This window comes from Phodopus roborovskii, unplaced genomic scaffold (genome assembly GCF_943737965.1).
Source record: "Phodopus roborovskii unplaced genomic scaffold, PHOROB, whole genome shotgun sequence".
Lineage (NCBI taxonomy): Eukaryota > Metazoa > Chordata > Mammalia > Rodentia > Cricetidae > Phodopus > Phodopus roborovskii.
The window spans coordinates 17,056,785-17,076,428 of record NW_026126469.1 but is presented as its reverse complement, the minus strand read 5'-3'; the positions used below and the strand labels follow the sequence as shown (position 1 = coordinate 17,076,428).

Below are 19,644 nucleotides of genomic sequence, written 5' to 3'. Positions count from 1 at the left end.
AGGGCGTGGTGGTGCATGCAATTAAGTCCAGTTCTGGGGAGGCAGAGGCCAGCAGTCTGAGTTCAAGAACAGCCTAGTCTCCAAATGAGTTCCAGGATAGCCTTGGCTACACAGAGAAACCCATCTTAAAACAAACAAACAAACAAACAAACAAAAAAACAAAACAAAAAGAAAAGAAAAATGAAGCTCAAGGAAATGTAAGCTCAGTTAAACTAGTTGAAGGTCAGAGGATAGCATCAAAACTGAAGTGATGAATTTTAATTTTTTAGAATCTGAATGTAGCATTAAAATTACTGATTGAAACTTATATGATATTAAAGATCATGTCATTTACTTCAAAATTCTCTTATGTAAATAACATAATTTGATGTGGTAACTAAGAATTTCTTTTTTGGTTCCTATTCTCAACATTTTTAATTTAGCTCTGGTCCTGGCTTTGACTGCATGGTGTTCCATTAGAAGAAAACTGCTGGTCATTTCAAATAGCAGAGGAGAACAAAACACATTTAAGATATTAAAACCAGTCCTGACAGGTTTTGTATCATACCCAAAGGAATGACTAGTATGTTGGGAATGTTAGTCAGTTAGACAAGGAACATACTAATTTTCACACACACACTGTACAAATAAGGGCAATGACAAAAGTCTAGGAAGTGAATGTCTCACAAGCACAGAAGATCAAATTCCTAATTTTTGTGTCTAATTCCACTAATATGCTACTTGCCATACCAGTGAGGAACTACATAAAGTACTAAGAACCTTAACCTAAGACACTGATTTAATAGCTCATAGACTATAAAATCTTTACTTCCAACATGTTAGTCTGTACCTATATATAACCATGGGGAGAGGGGTACACTCCTCCACTGCTGGTGGGAGTGCACACTCATACAGCCACTTTGGAAATCAGTATGGCGGTTCCTCAGGAAAATGGGAATCAGTCTACCTCCAAATCCAGCAATTCCACTCTTAGGCATATACCCAAAAGATGCACATTCTTACAACAAGGACATCTGTTCAACTATGTTCATAGCAGCATTATTTGTAATAGTCAGAACCTGGAAGCAACCTAGATGCCCCTCAATTGAAGAATAGATAAAGAAAATGTGGTACATTTATACAATGGAGTATTACTAAGCGGAAAAAGACAATGGAATCTTGAAATTCGCTGGCAAATGGATGGAACTAGAAGAAATCATCCTGAGTGAGGTAACCCAGTTACAAAAAGACAAACATGGTATGTACTCACTACTCACTCATGGCTTTTAGACACAGAGGATCACCAGCCTACAATCCACACTGCCAGACACCGCCAGAAAAGCTAGGAAACAATAAGGACCCTCAGAGAGACATACATGATCCCCTGGAGATGGGGAAAGGGACAAGATCTCTCAAACAAATTGGAAGCAGGAAGGGGGGGATTAGGGAGGAGAGGAGGACAGGTGGGCATGACGAAGCAGGAAGATTGAGTCGGGGAAAGGAGAGCAAGAAAAAAGATACCATAATAGAGGGAGCCATTATAGGTTTTAAGAGAAATCTGTCACTAGGGAAATCCTACCTAACAATCTAAGCAATAATGGAAAGGCTACCTTGAATGCCCTTCCCGATAATGAGACCTTATATGCCTTCCTAGAATCTTTATCTAGTAGCTGATGGAAGCAGAAGCAGACAGCCACAGTTAAACTCTTGGAATCCAGTTGCAGACAGGGAGAAGTGATGAGCAAAGGGGTCAAGACCAAGCTGGAGAAACCCATAGAAACTGCTGACCTGAAAAAAGGAGGACTTATGAACCCCAGTTTGATAGCTGGGAAACCAGCACAGGACCGATCCAGATTCCCTGAATGTGGTGTTAGTTAGGAGGACTAGGCAGTCTATGGGGCCTCTGGTTGTGGATCAATATTAATCCCGAGTATACGAATGGACTTTGGGAGCCCATCCCACATAGAGGGATACTCCCTCAGCCTAGACACAAGGGGGGGAGGGCCTGGGCCCTGCTCCAAATGATATGACCGACCTTGAAGACTCCCTATGGAAGGCCTCACCCTCCCTGGGGAGCAGAAAGGGGATTGGATGGGGGTCAGTAGGGGGAACAGGGGAGGATGGGAAGGTGTGGGAACTGGGATTGATAGGTAAAACAAGCTTGTTTCTAATTTAAATAAAAAATATATAAAAAACATAGACCAACCAAAGAAACTGGAAAAATGCCAGTTTCAAAAGACGTTTTCCAAAACAGAACACTATATAAATAGTATGTAAGCTTATAGACATGTTTGTTTAAACAGAAAAAAAATAGTTTTGTGACTTTATCTGAAAACACCAAGGACAACTCATGGCATCTATAAAATTGGTTATAGACATTACTCAAACTATACCTAAGATAAAACTGAATTCCTACCAGATGGAAACAATACAAAGAGCAAAATTACCTGAGAATTGTTTATTTAAATGGGCTTGGGCATCTACCTACATTTATTTATTATTATGTTGCTTCTTCTTTGTGTTAGTCCATGTCTTTTGTAACATCATAACATTAAGTTTAAGACATACCGCAATCTTCCATCCTGGGCAGCTGCTCCTCCTGTGATAATTTTAGTGATGAAAATGCTTGAGTCATCTCCAATGTGTGGGTTGTCTGTACCTCCTGCAATGCTGAAACCAAGCCCTGAATTTCCCTAAGGACAGAAAAAAAAAAAAAAAAAAAAAAAAAAAAAAATCCAGAGAGCTAAGCATTTCGGCTCTAGAAACTATACTAAAATTGGAATTATAATACAAAAAGGACTATGCATAGGTAAGAGAAGGAATCAAAATTAAATAGACATGCTCCTCATATAAGGAAAAACTTCTTGAGAGGTATTACTACTGCTCAGTAGGGGAGGCTGAAGGAAATGCAATGAGTTCTTCAGTAGCCTAGTTTGAAGCTCTTTATTTACAAGTATGTGTAATTTGTCTATGAATCACTCACTGCCCAGATGTAACACTACACATCTTTTCAAATGCACCTCATTCATGTTTGAAAGGGCAAGACTCTTCACTTCATTAGTTAATTTGTTAATTAATGTATTCGAGAAAGGTCTTCCTATGTAGCCTAGACTAACATCAAACCTGATGCAATCCTGGCCTTGGCCTCCCCAGCCCAGGACACAGATGCCACAAAGCTTGGCTGATACTTTTACTTCTGAGCAGGACAAAAATCATCTCACCTCTTAAAAAAGGGGTGGAGGTGGTGCTTTTCTTCTGACCACTTTGTCAGCTGCTGATAATAACAGCAGCCATTACTTTCTGAGACCTTTAAATAACGCACCCAAATACCATGTCATATTTTAGTACTGAAGCCCAAACTGAGAACTTTTTTGTGTTGATGAGCTTTTCTGATGGCAAGTAGACTTTGCCAATTGCCATCTTACTTCTTCTTCTTCTTTTTTCTTATTTTACAAACAGGAAAACTAAATTTCTGAGTAATATTTGCACACAAAAGTCCTACTGCCATTAAAAATCTATAAAGAGAAATGACTATTCTTTGACCTAAGAAAAATTAGATATGTTTATTTTCTCAAGAATTTTCTGCATAGAGCTTTCTAGCAATTCAAATAAGTAGGTACATAACACTTGCTACTTTATTCATATTTAATAACTTAAACATCTAATTTCCCAATTCCAATAACTATTTTTTTTCAGTTTAAATTAAAGAATTAGTAGGATGCTGATATTAGTAAAAGATTGTGAAAAACTGTCAAGAAATTTAAGTATTCAAATCTTTCAAGCAGTGAAAAATATAGTCCTAAACTAAATGAGAAAGTTAAAAGGCATGTAGAGGATTAAAAAGAATAAATCAAACAGCAAGAGATGTCACAAAATGCCACATTAAAATATATGTGACAGATTAATGCTGAACTTACTTGAATGTTACTGAGGCACCTGCCTAACTGAAGCGAGTGGACTGAAATTAAGTAGTAGATGATGAAGATCTACTACATATGCAAAGATCCTTTCAGTTTTACTTATTTTCCAGGATGTCCATTATGGCTTCAAACATAACAAAGATTTTAGTTTTAAAAATGCAGACATTCTGTTACATTGGAGTTAATTATATAAAACATTTAATTCCCTGGAAGTGTTTGCCAGACAAGGACAACCTTTCTAGAATACAGCATAAACTGATCACACAGACACACACTCTTATCCTCACATATATGAATGTATGTATGTATGTATATTTGAGACAAAGTCTCATGTAGTTCAAGTTGCTTTGAATTTGTGCTACAATAAGGCTGGCCTTGTACTGCCAACACCTCCTAAGTGCTGGGAATACACGTGCGCCGCTGCCCAAATAGCATGCTACTTTCTTAGGAACAGTTAAAAAGAAAAATCTAACAAACTATCATAGTCTAGAGCACCCAAAGGAGATAACTAAATGGAGTGTAGTTTTCTGGAAGAAAAAAAAAAATACTAAAAACAAGAAGTTCAGTTAATAATGTACTTACATATATTGGCCTATTAGTGGAAACAAATGCACTGTAACAAAGGTAGATGTTAACAGTAGAGAAAATAGAGTGCAACTGGATTTCTCTGTATTACCCATATACCTTTTCTATAAATCTAAAACAATTTAAATGATTTTAAAGAAAATAAACATTCTGAAAATAGCATGGCTAATTTTATGACCTGTGATCCTAAGAAAGAAAACATTTCATTTTCTGGATTTGAAAGACATTTCTCCCATGCAATCTATGATTGAACAATATATTTAAAAGTTCAAACAACAGATTAAGATAATAGTTTTTACCCTTTCAAGTGTGATTTCTTCATATTCATAATCTGCATCAGTACCATTAACCTACAGAGGAAAAAGAGAAGGAGCTTATAAATTCAGAATGAAAAACCTGAAATGTCAAGATAATTCTACATGGCTTATTAATGAAAACCTGTTAAATGACAGAAGAAACCACTCCATTTTAGTAATTTTAGGAAAGATTTACAAGAATGGAAGAGTGTAAATATGACTTTGCTATAGTATTATTACCATGACTTTAAAATATAGGAGGGGCGCATTTAGTTTTTACTACACTATTTTTGGATCTAATACCAAGGGGCATTGAGTCAGTGTCCTTTCCTCTAGGCTACCTTAAACAAAGCAAATGATACTAGATGTTTCTGAGCCTGGGTTTTATGATACCTTGTAGTACTTGGCTTTGCCTTACAACAGTTCATTTCTTACAACTTGGCAAATACAATTTGAGGAAACTCAAAACTGCTGCTGAACAGAACCAAATGAAAGAAAACCAAGCTCTTTGGCTCTCAGCCCTGGCTTCATTCTTAACCAAATAGCCAGCACCAATGGCCATTCAAGATCACGAAGTAATTTTAGACTTTCTAGCATTTAGCAACAACACACCCAAAACTCTGTTAGCTGAATACCCAGCTAGTTAACCCATAAAATTATGAGAAATAACGAATCACTGTTCTTTTAAGATACCAGCTTTTAGTGTGATTTATTATACAAGAGATAACAAAACAACAATAGCGCGTGTGTGTGCGTGTGCGCGCGCGCACACACACACCAAAAACATTAGCACCTTTGCTCTCTATACATAAGTAGTGAGCCTTAGTCTAGGTCTGTCCAGAAAGAGCTTATGCTTTCCTTGAGGGCATTTCCAATTCACATCTACTGGGAGACATGAGCACGAAGAGAATAGAAAAACTGCAATCTCCCTCCCACAATCATATGTAAATTTTTCATGGTCCTATTCACTTTCTCCAGGCTCATCTATATATTTGGCACAATGCCACTCATATCTGAAAATGAAGGGAAGGGAAAAGAGGAAGAGAGTAGAGAAGAGAAGAAATAGGAGAGAACTTGTTGCATATGCTGTGGAGGGTTGGAGTTAGACATAAATAATTCCTGTTCAGAGGGAAGCTGTTCAATGGTTGCTTTTTAAATTTAAATTGATTAAAACTCAATTAAATTTAAATTTCACTCTGTTATTGTGTGGGTAGCAATTATTGATATGATGTTGCTGTATTTTCTTTACATCCTAAAGATAAATCCCAGTAAACACAGTGAATAGTATTTTTTATGTACTTTGAATTCAGATATAGTCTTTTTACTGTAAATTTTGTATATTTTCTTTTTAGATGACTTCTAGGCATTTCACATTTTAGTCATTATAATTTATGGATCCATACTTTCAAATGGTTATTGTTTATATACTGGAATAGCACTTATTATTAATAAATTTAAAAATTACATACCTTTTGAATACTGGTACATATATGTCATTAAAGAAAAACAAAAAACTGTAACACATATATTTAGTCCTTTACTGACAGACTCAAATTTTCTAATTAGAAAAACAATACAATCAAACAAAACAATCCCATTATGTTATAAAAGTGTACAACTTAGCTCTCTCTGTCTTCTCTACCCTGGGAGCAACTCTTCTGCCTGCCCTCACCCCTGAAAATGTATGCCTGCTCCAAGTTCATCTCCACCCATTCCTTAATCAGGAGCTGAGTGTTCTGTCTGCAGTGGAGCTGAATTGAACCACAGATGTGGAGAGATGAGGGCCTCGCCCCTCATCCTCTGACCTAGCTCATTCTTAGTTACAGCTTCCAAACCAGTATCGACACGGCCGCCACGTATATTGGGGCTGGGGTTGCTACAGTTGGGGTGGCTGGCTCTGGGGCTGGAATTGGGACTGTTTTTGGGAGCCTTATCATTGGCTATGGCAGGAACCCTTCTCTGAAGCAACAGCTCGTCTCCTGCACGAGTCTGGGCTTTGTCCTCTCAGAGGTCATGGGGCTCTTGTGCCTAATGGTGGCCTTTCTCATCCTATTTGTCACGTGAAGCAGCTGTCTCCACTCCCACCTCCCATAGTTCTTTCGTGTCCCGTTTGCTCTGTATGTTCCTTTTCCTGTACTTCCCCAGGAAGTCTGGGGGAAGTGTTTGGCTCAGGGCTTGACAGAGAGAAGACAAATAAATACTGTATTAATAAGAAAAATAAGTGTATGACTTAGCTAAAGGAAGATAAAATAGATGTTTAATTTATTAATATCATGTAGTTTAGGTTCAACTTAGTAATTCTTTTCTTATAGAGTAATATATTGACATTCAAGATTTTATGCATCAATATTCATAATTCATGGCTCACACTGCATAATCTCAGTAAGTAGAACCCTCAAAGCCAACACCATACAAGCCAAATCTAAAATAAATTGTACAGAAAAGCAAAAGCTCTTCCTAATGAAAAATTAACATAGCTAAATCAAAATAAGGCCTAAAGAGTTCGCTTAAAATTTAAGCAAATAACGAATCCAAGTTGATTTCAAGATACTTATAACTATCAACTATATTACATATGGAAAAATTGAAAATCTTATCACGTAAGAAATTTACCAAATATTTTCCTAATATTTAGCCTTTAGAATTTCTTTTGAGAGAAAATGACAGAGAAGATGGGTGATTTCAACAAATTTACTTTATACCTCTTTAATGGAATCTGTAGAATTTTTTTGACCGTAATTGTGCCCTACATTAATTTTTTTACTATTTATATCTTAAAATTTTACATTTTATGCTTGTATGTGTGTCATAGAGATCATAGGACATATCTTGTGGAGTCAGTGCTCTCAGTACTGGGGGGAAAAAAAACCCTCAGGCCTCTATGTTTGGAGACAAGGACCTTTACCCACAAGCCACCTCAACAGCATAATTTTTTTAATTGCTAAGGACAGAACATGGATGAATGGAGAAACAGTCAAGTTTAATACATGATATTAAAAAACTGAGAGCTTACCTCCAAAAAGGAGTAAATGAATATGTTTGGCCTCAGTACTTGTATTAAATATGGTAGTAAAGGTTCAAATCAGGGAAATAAGTCAAGAAATGAGTGGTATCTAGACTGGTAAAGGACAAGGAAAACTGTACCTTCAGATAACAGGATCTGGATTGCAGAAAATCCAAAAAAATCCACACAAAAGATTGGAACTAATAATGGATTCAGCAAAGCTATAGGACAAACACCATTATCTAAAATTTTATGGCATTTGTATTCACTACCAATAAGAAGCGTCCAACTTATATGACAAAAATATATAAAACTTTGCTGAAAGGAACTCAAAGAAACTTACAGACTGTTTATAAGTAATTGATATTTAAAAACAAAAACAAAAACAAAACGAAAAAAACAAAACAAAACAAAAAACCAGGAGTTAGAACCATTCAATAAGGAATTCAGTTGCAGAGAAGGAGGAATGATAAGCAAAGGGGTTAAGACCAGGCTGGGGAAACCCACAGAAATAGCTGACCTGAACAAGGGGGAGCTCATGGACCCCAGACTGACAGCTGGGAGACCAGCATAAGACCAACCCAGACTCCCTGAATGTGGTTGTCACTTATGAAGACTGAGCAGTCTATGGGGCCTCTGTTGGTGGATCAGTATTGTAGTGAGTTATCAGTATTTATCCCTAGTATACCAATGGACTTTGGGAGCTCATTCCACAAAGAGGGATACTCTCTCAGCCTAGACACATGGGGAAGGGTCTAGGCCCTGCTCCAAATGATGCAACAGACTTTGAAGACCCTCATGGAAGGTCTGACCTCCCTGGAGAGCAGAAAGGGGATGGGATAGGGGGTTGGGAGAGAGAGGGAACTGGGATTGACGTGTAAAACAAGCTTGTTTCAAATTTAAATTAAGAAAAGGGAAGAAAATTCAATAAGGAACGAACAATCTTTAACAAATTACTACAAGCAAATTGTATATTCACAGGAAAAAGAATGAAGGTATAGCCCTACCTACACCCTGAGAAAAATGAAACCAAAATGGCTAAATTTAAGAGCTAAAACTACAAAATCAGTAGAGGAAACATAAATGTAAATCCTCATGATTTTGGATTAGGGAAAGTTACCTAACACCAAAACTAACAAAGGAAAAAAGCATGGTGTGGTCCCCGCTCTTCTGCAGCGTTTAAGCAACTATCTATTCTGCCCATGCCAGGTAGAGGTCATGCAGTTTAGATATGCATTATTAATGATGTCTCATACCGTTTCAAGTGGATTAATTTTTATAAACATTGTTAATATGCCAATACTTCAGCTTCTTCATGCATTTTCACAGATAGCTTGGAACTATGAAGCTAAATTTGAAATCAATAAACACTTAAAATGTTCACTGAGAATGAATAAATATTATGCATTTTTTATTTAATAGGTAAGTATAATGCACTAAAGTAAACATACAAACAATGAACAGTGGGGGAAAAAAAAGGGAAAAAGTATGATCTGGATTTTGTTATTTCAAAGGAAATTATTAAGAAGTTAAAATATGGGGCTGGAGAGATGGCTTAGCGGTTAAGAGCACTCGCTGCTCTTCCAGAGGTCCTGAGTCCAACACCCAATAATCACATGGTGGCTCAACAACCACTTATAGTGGGATCCAATGCCCTCTTCTGGAGTGAAGGAATACAGGCAGATAGAGCCCTCATCTACTTAAAATAAGTAAATAAACCTTAGCCAGGTGTGGTGGTGCATGCCTTTAATCTCAGCAGAAGCAGTCAGATCTCTGAGCTTGAAGCCAGCCTACAAAGTGAGTTTGAACTCTACAAAGCGATTTCCAGGACAGCCAGAGCTGTTACACAGAGAAACCCAGTCTTGGAAAAGAAAAATTTAAAAAGGAAATTAAAATATAATCAAGATAATAGGAGAAAAATTTGAAGCCTTATGCTCACAGAAGACTTGTACTCAGAACACTTCAAAGGGTATGAAAAGATAACTAAAAGTAGGCAAATTATCTAAATAAACATTTCTCCAAAGATGTACAAATGGCCAGTAAATACATGAAAGATGTTTAACTCCAACAATCATTAGGGGAATACAAACCAAAGCCACAATACATCTATAATTAAGAATCCTGTTAACAATACCCCTAATGAGGAATAATAAGATTAGTGGTGGTTGGAGAAACTGGAAACCCCATATATTACCGGTGAGAAATAGAAAATGGTACAGCTATGTTGGAAACTAATTTGTCAGTACCTTAAAATGTAAATACATTTGTCATATAGTCCAGCAACTCCATCCTTAGTATGAAATGAAACTATATGGGCACTCAAACTTGTAATGATAATCACATTAGTTTTATTCCTAACAGCAAAAGCGGATATAACCCAAAATGGTTCTCTGCTGATAAGCATGTTTCTGTAAGGGAATATTTAGAGTAAACTAGCAGGGGTAGGGCATGCTCAGTATGGCCTGATATGTTCAAGGACCTTGATGAATCTCCAGCACTTGGGTTGGGGTAGGAACAGGGCACCAAAACAATAACAAAAACAAAACCAAAAAATTAATGCTTACTACAACATGGATAAACTTTGAAAGCATTATGCTAACTGAAAGGAGCCAGATTTCCCCCCACCCCAAAAAAGTTACAAGTGGAATGATTTTATCTATGACAAATCCAAAATAAACAAAACATATAGTAACTTAAGGAGTCTGTATATTAAGGAAGAGTTGAGAAGTGATTTATTGTGGGTACAAGGTTTCTTTATAAGATGATGAAAACATTTTATCATTAGATAGTGGTGATGACAACACAATGTTGTGAGTAAATAAAAAAAAAAACCACAGAATCATGTATTTTAAGGGGGTAAATTTTTTGGTATGTGATTATGACATGGGGAAGAGATGGTAAAGCAAGGGTCCTGCTCTACATCCCAGATTGCTCTCAACTTGCTATTCTTCTACATCTGTATACTGAGTGATAGATTATAGACACATGCTAATAACTCTGGTGAAAAAGTAGAAAAAGGGAGTGATGTAAGTTCAATTTACAACGAGTTAATAAATTTCAAATGGCAAGTTAAACATGACTGAAAGTTTGTTAACATTGTGCTGTTATTAATTGAACTATTTCCCCATTCTTGTTTTTAAAACAAGGTCTCACTTTAACCCAGGCTGGCCTTAAATTCACCATTTTCCCACCTCAGCCTCCAGTTCTAAAATTACAGTTGTGGGTTACCACATCTAGCAGCTACTAATATATTGTCTTAATAATGAATAAATTACATTTTGTCTAGGACCTTTTTTTTTTTTTTAATCAAATCTCAAGTCATGGGGATTGTCTAGAAGACCCTCAATATATACTGCTTGGAATGAAAAATATTTTCAGTAATACTGTTACCATTCAGGCAAACCTAGCCCCACCCACCCCTTGGGCACCTGGCAGGACTGACCACCCTGCAAATATGGCAGGCAGTACCCTGGCTCTGTATGCAGGTGCAAAGGTCCTTTAAGAAACAAGTATCTCCTACTTTTGCTCTCTCTGCCGTTTCTCTGAGGAGAAAATCTCTCTGCCTTTCTCTCTCATTCTCTCCTCTCTCCCCAAAAACTTCCTTCCCATGTAAGTTCTGCCTGATGGCATGTTTGTCCCTTGCCACGGGATCCGCCAAGATCCCTCTTGTGTTGCATATCATAACAAGTATACCATTATAAGTCAAAATTACATAGATTTCAAGTCTGTTGCTTGATGTTTTAAAGTTCAATGTGCTAGTATTTCTTCTAAAATGTGCATTTATTTATGATACTGTATTTTTCTGTTAGATTTTATATCTTACTTGCTAAAAGAGTTTAAAATAAAAATATACAGTCATTGATTATACTCCTAAACAAAACATACTTCAAGAATAAGAACTAGAGAAAGTGTGCCAAGAATTCATATTAATAAAAGTACAAAATTCTGGGCTAGTAAGATGGCTTACTAGGTAAAGATACTTGCTGCTAAGGCTGATGGCCTGTGTTCAGGACCCTTATAGTAGAAGGGTTAAAATAACTCTTACAATTTTTTGCAAACTGTCTTCTGGCTTCCATGCATGCATGCATGCCACCCTCCAAAGATACAAATGTCAGAAACAGTCGCTATCATAGAGAACACTGTAGGAATGAAGACTTCCGAAAAATTCTTTCAACCCCCCTCCCCAATATGCCACACACCAATATTTATACAGAATAAAATGTTTATTGAGTAGACTGAAAATTAACTATGGATTTTTAAAAAAAACGGGTAAAATGATTTCCTAAGTCTATAAAAATGTCATACCATTAAAAAAAGACCCAAATAAAAGCACAGTACTATTTCTATTTAATATGCAGGCACCAAGCACTTTGTCCCCAAAGCCAATTTTCTTTCAAATGAAAATCCTTTAAAAAAAAATCACTTGGTCATGACCATATGGTCATGACAATGGAATTAATTAATTAATTAATTCTGCAGTGTTCTACCTACATGTATGCCTTTATGCCAGAAGAGGGCACCAGATCTTATTACAGATGGTTGTGAGCCACAGTATGGTTCTGGGAATTGAACTCAAGACCTCTGTAAGAGCAAGCAGTGGTCTTACCCTCTGAGCTTTATCTCCAATCCTTCAAATGGAAATTCTTCTTAGATCATACTATTGTTCTGGCTATTATCTTTAAAGGAGAGAATTTCTTTTAAAAGTTTAGAGGGAAAAAAAACTAATTGATTTAAAAACCAGCTTACTAAACAACCGATCATGTAATTAAAATTCTAAAATTATTGTGAGTATACAAACATTATACAAGTAATTATGGAAAATCATTATGAGTTGGGCTAGAGATGGTGCAGCAGTTAAGATCACTGGCTGCTCTTCCAGAAGACCTGGGTTCAATTCCCAGCACCCACATGGAGGTTTGCAACTAACTTTAATTCCAGCCCCAGGGATCTGGTGCACTCTTGTGGCATTCATGGGCACTGCACACATATAGTGCAGACATGCATCCAATTAAATACTCACACACATGAAATAATAAATGTAGCCCACCTCTAAATTATTGAGTATGCAAAAGCATTTAGTGGAAGTTACAGCTCAAAATTAAAACATAAATTTATATTTTACCATTTCTACTTTGTGTAAATCCTAAAACAAGGTAGTATTGTTTCATTCACTATAGCAACTCAACCAAAACAAGATAGTATGATTTTATTTACTATCAATTATAGATATATTGTATAATAGTAGGAACAAAATTTTTTTGAGATAGGGCCTCATTTAGCCCAGGCTGGCCTTAAATTCCTGATTATCTATCTGCTCCTGTGTACCAAAAGCCAGATTTAAAAGTGTACACCATCAGGATGATGGGCTTTGCAATGGTAGAAAGTCTTGGGTAAAATTTATTATAGAAAATAATTGCTGTGGTCATTCTGATTACATCAATTGAACAAGAAAAGGCAGAATTAGTTAAATTAGTGGTGAAATAGAACTTACATAAGTTGGTGTCTCCAAGCTGTCTGTGTTGACCAGCACTGGAGGAGGATTTGCCTGTAAAGAAAGAGTTGTAAAGTGTTAGTTTAACAAGGGAACCAACAAGCTACATCATATTGTTTTAAATATTAATAGGTTAACAAAGACTGGCTGTTAACTTTTCCTTCCTTCCTTCCTTCCTTCTTTCCTTCCTTCCTTCCTTTTTTTGAGGCAGGGCATTGCTCTTTGCCCAGCCTGGGCTTGAACTTGTGATACTTCTGATGCAGCCCCCGGGTGCTGGATTTCATTGGCTTGCTGTATCTAAGGCTATTGTTTTATTTGAACTTTCAATATGCTAAACAACACACTCAGGTGAGATACATCAAACAATATAGCCAAGTGAAACCCAATACAAGTCCAGTACTAGAGTGAGGAGTGGTGGCCACCTGCCTATCTTTCCCTTAGCCCTGCCCATTTGAATGTAGAGGTTTGCATAGTACTTTTTCCCTCACTGTGGGTTGGGGTGAAGATGTGCCTCTACCGCTGGTGTGGACACTCAAAATGACAGTTGCCCATTTGGGCTGTATGGTTATCATCTGGTAAGATGGTTCCGCCCACCTCCTGCCTACTGGGGAAGGAACTCAGTGTCAGTGAAGTGGTATAGGATTTTGCTTTAAGTGGCAAGCCACACCTGGCCACCAGATCTCAGCAAAGACTGCTTCCTTTGCACAGAATGAGCTTCAAGCTCCCCACCCCTCCCAATACATTCATGAACAATACACTCTGAACAGAGCTCGAAGCTCTGTCACGAGTAAGGTAAAAATTATCAGCCTGAATAATAGTATTATGCCACTGAGAAATGAGTCATTTCAAGTGTCTGTAAAATCTCAGCTGTCTCTAAGTGTTGCTTAATAATCGTTTACAGGTAAAGTCTCTATCATGATTGATGTCACTAAATTGTCAAAGATAAGACTACTTATATAAGGTTGACCGTGCATGAGTTCATGTTGTCTTTTTGGATAATGAAATACTACCTATTTATTGTAAACTGTTCTTCTTATACTTGTAGCCTAAACTGAAACTGTTGTGTTTACACATTTTATAACATGATAATTCAGATAAATAGTTGACTGACAACAGTGTATCATTTGAAGCTCAAGCTGTTTTTGAACTTTAGATTTTCTACCTCAGCCCTGTGGGGGGGATTACAAGAATTACAGTGTCTTCCCCACTGGCTCAAATATTTACATTTTAAAGTAACCTACACAAAGAAATGACAATGTTCAACCATTGTGGAAAGAAAGCCATTTGGTTCCCTCTACTTACCTGTAGCAATCATGCAATAGGTTGGTATTTACAGAAACCTAATTTCCATAATTTATTAATGTATTAATCATAATTATGCCAGCAACAATTCATCATTGTAGACACTTTGCTTTTTATTATAATAATTTATATTAAAATGTGTACATAAGATACAATCTTATATTTACTTAAAAATTAAGCAATGCAGAGTTAAGTTGTTTATAGATATACTGGCCTGCCTTTGGCCTTCTGACAAGATACACCCTCAGCTGCTGCCACTAAGAGCACCATCGGTGCCTATTCAATATGTTTTTAAAAGGGCCCTGGCCACCTCTTCTCTCTCTGTGTCTCTCTCTTCTCCCACTTTCCTCTTTCCCACTGCTGCTGTCCCTATGGGAGGATTTGCCCTTCTCCTTCCCCTATTTATGATCCCTTTCCCTTAATAAAAACCCTCTCTGTTTGAACTTGGTCGCATGGCATGTTTCTCTTTTGAGCCACTTTTTAAAATTACAACAGTGACCATACCTGAAGGGAAACCTCAAGAAGTATGAAACTGAAGAAAAAACCATGAATGTTCACATTAAGGCTTAATTAAAAATTTAAATCACACTAGCATCTGGTAGATAAATCTATCATGACATAAGAAACCCTAGCAATTTAAAGTATGTCATAACAGAGTCAGAGACCTTGGAACATTCGGTGCTAAATGGGATGTCTCCATCAAATCTCTCTTCAGGGCTCAGGGAATCCCAGAGGTGGAAAACAAAGAGTATAAGAGCCAGAGGAGAGGGAGGACACCATGAAAATGAGGCCCTCTAAATCAACATGATAAAAACTCACACAAACTCACAGAGACTAAGGCAACACGCACAGGGCCTGCAAGAGTCTCCACCAGGTCCTCTGTGTATATATTATAGCCTCCAGTTTAGTGTTTTTATGGGATTTCTGCGTGTGTGTGTGTGTGTGTGTGTGTGTGTGTGTGTGTGTGTGTGTGTGTGCGCGTGCGTGCGTGTGTGTGTGAGTAGGTCTGATTCTTCTGCCTTTTGGGGGGCTCTTCCCCCCATTTTTGCCAGTTCTAATGAGTTAGTTTTTGTAATATCATATTATATTTTATTATTAAATATATTAATTATAAAATGTCATAAAAGTTCATTTGAAGTAAGAGTTTAAAGACAGGAAGCTCAAGTGGCAAAATGGTCTGATTACCTTAAGTTTAGGCACCTAAAATAATGATATCTAGGAGAGATCAGTAAAGTAGGAAATGAAAACATCTATGGATATATAAATTATCTATCAACTTAAAATTTTCTATCAAGATATACACATAGTATTTGCTGAGATAATGTTTTATATTTCTCCAAATTATAGTAACAGGAGGAACACAATTTGAGCAAATCTGGAAGATAGATACACAATACAAATAGGTAAAGTAACATAACACCAAACTTAAAACTATGCTACCAATGAAGATAAAGGACAGGCCACTTCTGACAGAAGGCAGAAAGTACAGCTACAGAAAATAAACTCGTTTTACATAGTTGTACTAAACACCTAAAATAAATTTCACAGATTCTTTTGAGTGCTTGTTGCTTCCAGTAAGCAAAGTCACTCATTCCACATTACCTCTTGTCCTGTTAAGGTTTTCAAGATTTTACGTTGGTCAAAGTAACCCCTGCTTTCTGTTTTCTTATTATTTTAGGAGGGAAAGGAAAAACCCACTCACTCCCTACATCTCACTTAATGACACTATATGTCAAAACCTTATCTAAGATCTCTATCTCATAGTCATTCTGTAATATTTGACTATGGTAATCGAAATGAATGTGCAAACTCTTTATCCAAGAGGACTGTGAGAAGATCTGAGAAGTTAATATAAAGGAAACATGTCATAAACAGAAAGTTACACACATGCTTACCTATTATTACTATTAACAAATATAGCATCATATGTTTTTCAGCTTAGACAAGAAAGCCTTACAAATCACCTAGAGGCTAGAGGAAGAGATAGTACAATAGCAAAGATATTCCAGAAAAAGGAACTGACAAGCCAGTAATGAATTGGACCTGTTAATAGTAACAGTTAAAGAAAGTTCATTTTACTGATCTATTTCATCACCAATAAAGTATTTGGTAGTGACTGTTGCTATACTAAATTATAAACTTCACAGAGCTCCTAACTGATTAATAATGGTGATGATGATAACATACAGTAAGAGAGTAAATTATACAGCAGATGTAGTTAAGTGTTAAGAATTAACAACCAGAGGACCTAGGTAAAAATATAAAACATCTTTGTAACATTTTAAACTTTATAAACCTGAAGTGATTTGAAAATACAAACCAATATAAAAACAAAGGAACTTCAGTGAAGTCTCAGTATATAATTACAAAAGAATTTAATTCAGATAATTGCATAAATGCTATTTTATTTAAGATTACCCATAAAATAAAAACATTTCCAGTCAGACAATACTACTGTTAAAATAATTTAGACTCAATACTCTTGTCAAAAGGTTCAAGAGCATTACAACCCTGATGTAAAGACTTTACTCAGTAATGAAATTAACTGCTAACTTTTCTCCTCTATAGGCTCTTGCAGGAAGTCAATTATAGTATTACTATATATGTTAAGTCTCCCTGGTCCCCAGGAAAATCTCTCAAGATGGTGCACAGGTACTTGAAACAATTGGGTAGTAGTACTATGTATGTGTGTGCACATGCCTATGACAAGGTTTAATTTATAGTCACAGAAACGGGTTAACAGTAATTAGTAATAAAGCTAGTATAACACTATTTTGTAATAAAAGCTATTTAAAATTTATGAGTCAATGGCTTCTAGAATTTTCTACTTAAAATTTTCCTACCATTATTTGACTGTAAATGGAACCACAGAAAGCCAAGTTTCAGACGTGGAAGGATTTTAGTATGTATGATTAGAACAATTACAAAAAAGCCCAAAAGAATGAAACCAACTTATTGTGAACTATGAGTATCAAGAGAGAACCCCCCCCCCAACCAGACATGAGCATTGAAGGGAAAAGAGGAAGAGAGGGAGTCAGAAGCACGAGGAGAGTAAGGGAGAGTGATGTGTGTGTGTGTGTGTGTGTGTGTGTGTGTGTGTGTGTGTGTGTGTGTGTGTGTGTGGTAGTGGTGGTGGTAGTGGTGTTGAGGGAGGAGGGAAGGGAGAAAGAACTAGAACATCCAAGAGTACACCAAGGCAAAAACATTTTGTCCAAACTTTAATCACTGAATAGTGCTTCAAGCTGACATAAACAAGTCCAAAACATCTACTCTAGAGTAGAAATATGCCTCTGGATTATAAAGCTAGAATCATAAAAATGAGAGGTTGCAATCCTAGCAGAAAGAATCACACATCATATGCTTGGTTTTTCATGTGAGAAAACTGGAGCCCTGAAAAACTGAGCAATTTCTCCTACTATCACTTGCCTAGAAACGAGTGTGACAAAACAGTGGTGGGTTTAGGTTAGACTATTAAGTTCATGACATTTTATTAATTTTAGGTAGCCATTCAATGTATCTTGCCCTATACTATTTGTTGTCAGCTTAAATGAAGCACTCTGTAAAATATAAAAAGCATTCCACAAAAAGAAAGACAGTAAAGTCTCTGGAACTTACTTTGTAGACCAGGCTGGCTTTTAACTAACGGGGATTTGCCTACCTGTGCCTCCCCAGTGTTAGTAGTGTCAGTGTCTGCCTGACAGTCTTAAAAAAATAAATAAAATAAAAGCCACTCATCTATATATCTTTCTTCCTTTGGGGGTTATTTGCCTGATCCTCATACTTAGTGGGGAAATGAGATAAGGGAAGTATAACATTCAGAAAATGTAACCTGTTTGTGTTACAAAGACAATTAAACTCTCATCTTTTACCTTCTGCTTCTGTGCTGGATAGTTTTATATCAATATGACACAAACTAAAGTCATTTGAGAGAAATCAACATCAGTTAAGAAAATGCCTGTGTGAGATGGGGTTGTAGGCAGGCCTGTAGGGCATTTTCTTAAATTAGTGATTGATGGGGGAGGGCCCAGCCTACTGTGGCTGAGCAAACCACAAGAAGCAAGCCAGTAGGTAGCATCCTTCCATGGCCTCTGCATCAGCCTCTGCCTCCAGGTTCCTGCCCCGTCTGAGTTCCTGTCCTGATTTCCTTCAGTGATGGACTATGGTGTGGATGTGCAGGTCAAATAAACCCTTTCCTTCCCACCTTGCCTTTGGTAGTAGTAGCCCTGACTGTTAATTCTTTACATCGTGATTCTTATAAAAATAAAATACCATTTAAAAGTGTAAACCCGAGTTACACATTCTTTTAAAGAGTTTTATATTACATTTTTAAAGTATCTAAAATATTTTTCATACAATGTATTTTGATATTCTTTCCCTTCCCTAAGTTCTTCTCCCAGATCCTACCTCCCTACCTACCCAACTTCATGTGTTTTTTTTTTTCCTCTCTCGCACTCAAAAGAAACAAAACAGAACAGAATAAAAAGCCCAACAACCCCAGAAAAGATAAAGACCCAAAAGACAAAAAACACCAAACCAGAATGACAAAAATCAACGGCGACCATTTTATGTTAGTCAACTACTCCCGAGCCTGGGACCTACCCTGGAGTGTGGTTAATATACTCAGTGTCACTATGTTGGAGGAAACCGATTTTCTTTCTCCCAGCATGTATCAACTGCAAACAGCTTCTCTCAGCTGGGATTCTGTCTACCTTGAATCTGTGCATGATGTCACAGTCTCTGAATTCATATGTGCATCAGCCCTACTGAATGAATCTACAAGATTGTCAGAGCCATCTATCACCTCTGGCTTTTACAACTTTCTGCCCCCTCTTCGGCTTTGAATCCTGAGCCTCAAGAGGAGGCTTTGATGAAGACATCCCATGTAAGGCTGAATGCTTCATGGTTTCTCACTGTCTGCATTGTCTAGTTGTGGGTCTCTGTGCTAAAATCCCAGCTGCAAGAAGAAACTTCTCTGATGAAGGTTAAACAATGAAGATTTAATTTAGTTTTTGAAGTGTGTGTTATTTGGGAATCAGGTACCTGTAGAGGCCAGAAAGGGTTATCAAA

General features: G+C 36.9%; 1 protein-coding gene across 20 annotated transcripts in view; it reads right to left on the bottom strand.

Annotated features, from left to right (window-relative positions):
• The window catches only part of Dlg1 (discs large MAGUK scaffold protein 1), a 195,451-nt gene that overhangs the window by 75,458 nt on the left and 100,349 nt on the right, over positions 1-19,644 (bottom strand). For all 20 annotated transcript variants that reach the window (XM_051191287.1, XM_051191289.1, XM_051191290.1 and 17 more), the window contains 3 exons: positions 13,276-13,329; positions 4,784-4,834; positions 2,548-2,672 (listed from right to left, as the gene is read on the bottom strand). In XM_051191287.1, coding sequence (XP_051047244.1) covers positions 2,548-2,672; positions 4,784-4,834; positions 13,276-13,329 — 230 coding nt within the window. The remainder of the gene's footprint in view (positions 1-2,547; positions 2,673-4,783; positions 4,835-13,275; positions 13,330-19,644) is intronic.